Here is a 6,000-nt window from a genome sequence, read left to right as displayed (position 1 = left end):
ACCAAACCAAGTAGTAAATAGTAAGAGTCTGACAATGAGACCTAAACTTTTCCTTCACAACTAAGTCCTCTTTTGTACTGGAATAAAAGGAGAAGAAACAAGACTTTTTCTCCTTGTAGACCCTTTCATTCTTCTGTAAGGAACTGAAAAAGATATAATTCTAAGGACTAAGAGCTGTATTGTGTGAGAAAATTACAGCAAGGGAAGTTGGACAGCATTATTAAGTTATGGCAAGATAGTTGTGAACAGGAAACCAATGGGTAAATTCACTATCTTATGTCACATACATAAGCCACTTGTATTTACTCTGTTACATTTTGTCTCATTTGAATGAAGTTCCTTCCTCTTTTGGAAGAGTTTCTGTCTAGTTTTATTCAAGTAGTTGTATTGTAAGTCCTGAGATTATTGTAATTTATCCTGGCCACCTCACTTTGTGTCACAGGGTCACACAGAAAGGACAAAGTGTGTCATCACAGGACTCTGTGAGGTATCAGCATGTTTCTCACTTTGCCACTGGCACTTGCAAGTGTGACATTACCAGCAAGCTGACATTAGGAGAACCAAAGAAATTATAATTTCTTTCTGCTCCCCACAAAAGGTTTGATGCAAAACTCACTGAAATTGCTAGAAATATAAGGTGCTTTGGCTCAGACCCAAACAGACCAGCCAGAAATAATGCTGAAAAGGTATTTGGAACTGAGATGGTACAAAAGGACTAATCTGAGTCACCTTCCCTTAGCAGAAGACTCAGAGCGATTTGAACTGGCTACCTTCTGTTGTGAATTAAGCTCAAAGCCCCAAAGGCAACTCAATTCCAGTCATCTATCTTTTCAGCCTCCTCCAAACTCAATCCAGAGGGAAAAGTGACTAATCCTATTCAGTTGCTACACTGAACTAGTGCCATCGATTAAAAAAGCTTGATGCACAGGGAAAATGAATAATCTGGGTCAGTTTTCCTCTGCAAGTTCTTTGCACAACTTGTCCACGAAAATGAAAAACAAAAAACCAAAACTAAGGAGACAGGAAGAGGAAGCACTGATAAGAAGGAAAGCTCACCCAATAAAGTGCACACACTTTACAGGAAAGAAACAGAAGCAGACCAGTGGCGTTTTGTCAAAATTCCCAAGACGGGATGAGATTGATTAGAGGAGGTAGTTCTTCTATTTGGTGGAAAAAGAATCATGTACTACACTCTCTTCCCTTTTTTCCATGTCTGTGCAGAGCTGAGAGGCCAAGCATGGAAGAAGAGCAAGCTGCAAAAACATTTCTGGGCATGGAAGTCAGCTTCGTGACTCCCACTCTCTCCAGTGCTCTGGGTATGGCATGGCTAGCACAGGAGAACAGCCCATTGCTGATCCCAACCGTGACCTAGCAGGTGAGTCATAAAATGGGAGTTGCCACTGTAACAGCTGCTCAAGCGCTGACATTAGGTGCTTTCAGCAAAAGCATTTTTGGGTAGGCTTCAAAGTAAATAACCGCTGCTGCTGGTTATCATATTATTACTTTGAATAGGGTTACCAAGGATTGTGTGCTACAGAAAAGGTTAATCTACAGATAACAACCCCCCCCCCAACCAAGATTATTAACATAATATAGCAAAAGTGCTTGTGTGATTTTGTAGCAATATTTTCATTTTCCCTGCTCCTTATTACAGAACTGGAGGGCTTTCATTATTAATATCAGTTGTCTCACTTGACTTCGCTGAAGGTTTCCTGTGACAACAGGAAAGGGTTGGAGTTTTGTTTTGGTTTTTTGGGGTTTTTTTGTGGTGAAAATGAAGATTTTCTGTTTTAGAAGAGCTATTTCATATGACCACTGAAATTTGTTAAGCCTGGTCACTTTGCTCTGTGTCCTCACATCTTTTGCGTCTGTCACCTGACACATGGCACCATACTGCCAGCCCCACCCTTCACAGCCCCCTGAGTCAGTCAGGAAAATGCTGGCAGAGGGGCTCATCACAGTCTTCAGGAGCTAAATTCTGATCCTGTTTTGTCAATGAGGGGCATGAAGTAATCAGATCATCCACCTTTATCTAAATGCCATTTTTCATGACATTTATTATGTGTCATCAGGGCCATGGCCAGTGGTGGAGATGCCACAGCTCTACAGCTCCTAGAAGGTAGGATGACCGTAGCTTCCCAAGCATCATTCCCATAGGTCAAACTGGACAAGTTGTCTCTGCTAGGAAACCGTTTTTGGAAGAAAGTTTACTGAAGCCTAATACACGGTACTACAGGTAATAAAGACTGAAGAGCAGGGTTAACAGAAAGAGCAGGTTAACAGAAAAAAAAAAAAAAAGCCCCAAAATCAAAACCCAAAACACAAAGACCATTTAAGCGTGACACTGCAGTGGAATTCCTTCTGTTGTCAGGGTGACACAGTCTCACTGGGGTGTACATATCTAACACACGGCACAGCTCAAACAGGAGACTAGGCAGCAAATTTGGGGAGTGTAGGTAGACTAAGGATTGGCCGAGGGAAAATGGGGTGCTGCTGAGGTGTGTACAGAAAATAGGTGAGGGAGAAGAAACAGAGAGGGTAAGGAGAGAGAAGCAGCAGATGCAAAAGTCCAAGGAAGTAGAGGAGAGGGTGACAAGAAAAGACTGTCCCTGCAAGGATGTCCACTCTAGGGGTACCTCTGGCTCAAAGATTACAGGACATAGACGGTGAAAGGCCAGTGCCATGAGCAGATGATCCTTGTGTTGAGCCACAAAGTGTGAAGCTGCTGCCCCACGGAGGAAGGGCTCAGCATCCCTAGGCAGCCTGGTTGACAGCTGACCCCAAATGAAGCCACGGGCACCCACTACCCGATCCCAGACTGGAGGGTTTCATCCCCACTCAAGCCTCTACCCTAGCTAAGGGGCAGGGTGTTCCCGAGAGGCAGCTTCACAGCACGGGTCCCAGCGGCGGGCAGGCCCCCGGGAGCCCGAAGGCAGCGGCTGGGCACGGCCACTGGCCGCGGGGAACGGGGAGGGCTTCCCCGGCCGGACCCGCGCCCGCCGCTGGGGCCATGTTGGCAGCCCGGGAGCGGGCAGCGCCTGGCAGCGTCAGACGGGAAGCCCGGGCTTCAGGAGGAGCCAGCCTCGGCTGCCCCCGCTCCCCCCCGCGGTGGCTGCGAAGCGGAGATGTCCAGCCTTGGGATGTCCCCCCGCCCCCGTCCCCCGCCGCTCCTGCGGCCTCGGTTTTGTAATCGACCCCTCGGGACTCCCAAGGTGTCATGTCGCAACAGCGCCCTGTGGAGCCAGCAGTCCTGTGTGCCTGCGGGTCACCTCGAGGTCCTCCCGTGGGAGAAGGGGTGACATACAAACTCCGATCCATTATCGTGGTGCGTGGTGGTGACAGTCCAGTGTATTTTCGGCCACTGAAGACACCAAGTAACTCGATAGGCGATCCCTCGATAGGCTGTGGAAACTGGCGGCACCGAGCCAAATGTGCCCCGGGTGAGGTGGGTGGGAATGCTGGTCCCCATTGTCCCTTCACGAGTGGGTCCGGCACCTCCAGGAAGAGCGGCGGCTGCTCCCCGCGCCTGGGCCAGGGGTAGTGGGTAGGTCCAACCAAATCACTTTTCTCCGTTGGGTGGACAGGGAGCAAGAGACCGACAGCACAGGTTTCGGGGAAATTAATAAATCGCCCCGCGATTACAACACGCTAGCGAATACAACACGCCTTTTCCCGCAGACGAGCTCCCCATCAGGGGACTGGGGGGGAAAAAATCCCTAACACTTTTACCTTTGGAAAATTGAAAGGTCTGTGTGTGTATCTGTGTGCGTCTGTGTGTTAGTGCTGTCGCTGCCAAGCCCAGAATTTTGTTTTCTCTCCCAGCATGCGTTGATGACATCACGAAGTGCCCCTTCTTTGTGTGTCAGTGATGTCACCAAATGCAGTGTGGGGGACAATGGAATCCTGAACTCCGGGCGAGGGCGAGTGGGAAGCGGCTGCTCCTGCTGCTGGTTCAGGGCTGAGCCGGGGGAGGGAAGGGAGGACACAGCTGCTGCTTTAGGGCTGAAACAGGTGAGAGACGGGAAAGCTGCCGGGGATTCCTTTTACCTGGATTGGTGGGGGCGAGTGGGCTTTGGGCTAGGCTCTTTTTTTTTTTTTTTTCTTTTTTTCTTTTTTTCTTTTCTTATTGCTTTCAAACTGAGACAGGTGAGAAGTTGCTGCTGCCGCCGGAGGGACAAAGCAGGTGAGGCAGGGGAGAAGCTTTGGGGTTGAAACAGTTGTGAGAATAGGAGGAAAGCAAGAAGCCCCCGCGCCGAGCCTAGTTCCCTCCTCTGAGCCTTAAAAAAAGCAGCCCCGGGAGCTGCCCCTCTCCCAGCCACCTGCTTCCACCGCGTCCCCGCGGGGCTCTCGCACGGAAGCAGCAGCGGAGCCTGGGAGGGCGCCTGTCCCTCTCCCCCCCGACACCCCTGCAGGTTACTTTTCAGAGGGTCTCCATTAAAAACTCACGTCCCCTTCCGTGTGCCCCTTTCTTCCCTCCCCGGGGGGCAGGGAAAGGGAGGGGGCCGTGGCGGCCGGGATCCCCCTCCATCCCCGGAGCTGGGGCTCCGCCGCCCGCCCCCGCCGCCCCCCGCTCCGCGCCGGGTGGCGCCCCGGGCCCGCCGCCCCCCAGCCCCGCTCGGCGGTGGGGGAGGCAGCCAGGGAAGCCATTGCCTGTTTAATAGTTGCTGTTGCAGCACTTCCGCTTCTCTCCCAGCGAGAGAGACACGAGTGGCCAGGCCCAGCCGCACCGAGGAGGAGCAGCCAGACACAAAGGGAGAGGTAGGGGGACGGGGCACCCCCCGCCGCCCTCCCCGGGGCAGGGGCGAGGGGCAGGGCCGGCCGCGGCCCGGCGATGGGGCGGCAGCCGGCGGGGCAGGGGGGTCGCGCCCGGGACTGTCAGGTACCGCTGTCCCCCGGCCCTGCGGGCCCGCGGCCGGGGCAGCTTGGCCGGGCCCCCTCCGCCTCTCGGCCGGCGGGGCCGGGGGAGCTCCCCGGGGGCCCGTGGCCCTGGGAGGGAGGCGGCCGTGTGGCGCCACCCCCCCCCCCCCCCCCCCCGAGCCCGCGGCTGCCCCCCGAGCCCTTTCCCCGAACTCTCCCGGGGTGCTCTGCCAGCCCCCCCATCCCTCCCGACAGCTTCTCGCCCCTCTCGGGTGCGGACCTGCCCTCGGTAGCCCGCCGTGCTCGCCCTCCTCCCCCCGTGCCCCCGGGGTGCCCGCATGGACCCGGGCTGCCTCTCCCTGGCCCCCGCTGCCCCCCTCCCTGACACCGGCCTCCCCGGGCCCTCCACTCTGGCCCCTCGTAGGCCCTGGCTGTCCTTCCCCCCACGTCCCCCCCGGCACAGACCCTCTGCTGCCTTCCCCCTCCGCTGGCACATGCCACTCAGTGCAGTGGGCCTCGGTGGGTGCCACCAGTGAACCCCACTCCCTGCTTAGCCCTTCCCTTGGTTTGCTCCCTTCCTGCCCGCCTCCCCTCGCGGCTTCCAACACCCGATCCCACAGACAGGGGTTATCCAGCAGGCAGGGGTTTCCCCACCACAGGTCACACATCTGCCGGGGTCTTCCCTGTGTTGCCAGTGATGCCCCACTTCCATTTTAGAACTGGCGATGGTCACCCCCCCGGCCCCATCCCTTCCTGCCTCCCCCACGTGCCTCCCGGGAACCCAAGGGACCGGAGCTGTTCCATTTTTATCTCCTACACCCCTAGGCTCGATAGTGGTGGGTGGTGATGGCTCCTCTTGTGTGTGCAGTTTGGGGGAGATTAGAAAGAATTGCTCTGAGCTTCCCTGATCCTCGCCTCGTTCCAGTCTCCTCGCATTCCGCACTTGCTTTTTGAGAGGAAGCTTTTAAAGTCTCTTTACCCTTGCTCCTCGGTGTTACTAGTGCAGGGGAAGCTATTGCTCCTCCTGCTATGGCTGTAGGGCCTAGAGAGGAGAGGGAGACACGAGGATCCTTTAAAAGGAGCATGACCCAAACACAGAGTGAGATTGTCAGCAGCCTTTCTCTGTGTGTGTTTGTGTTCACT

At 54.7% G+C, this 6,000-nt stretch overlaps 1 protein-coding gene across 8 annotated transcripts in view; it reads left to right on the top strand.

The window, feature by feature from the left end:
• The first annotated feature begins 3,434 nt into the window (after nt 1–3,434).
• Nucleotides 3,435–6,000, top strand: part of LOC136295797 (ubiquitin-conjugating enzyme E2 E1) — a 44,751-nt gene continuing 42,185 nt past the window's right edge. Inside the window, exons 1-3 of one of the 8 annotated variants that reach the window (XM_066194441.1) lie at nt 3,817–4,011; nt 4,147–4,183; nt 4,694–4,758. In XM_066194441.1, coding sequence (XP_066050538.1) covers nt 3,832–4,011; nt 4,147–4,183; nt 4,694–4,758 — 282 coding nt within the window. In that variant the 5' untranslated portion in view covers nt 3,817–3,831. Of the gene's footprint in view, nt 3,441–3,816; nt 4,012–4,130; nt 4,184–4,676; nt 4,759–4,860; nt 4,880–6,000 lie in introns of those variants that run through there. The other 7 variants (XM_066194458.1, XM_066194466.1, XM_066194449.1 and 4 more) reach the window with 7 other exon arrangements.

Source organism: Chamaea fasciata, unplaced genomic scaffold (genome assembly GCF_029207755.1).
Source record: "Chamaea fasciata isolate MVZ Bird 193981 ecotype frontalis unplaced genomic scaffold, bChaFas1.0.hap1 SCAF_1, whole genome shotgun sequence".
NCBI classification, from domain to species: domain Eukaryota; kingdom Metazoa; phylum Chordata; class Aves; order Passeriformes; family Sylviidae; genus Chamaea; species Chamaea fasciata.
This window is presented reverse-complemented; position numbering and strand designations above follow the sequence as displayed.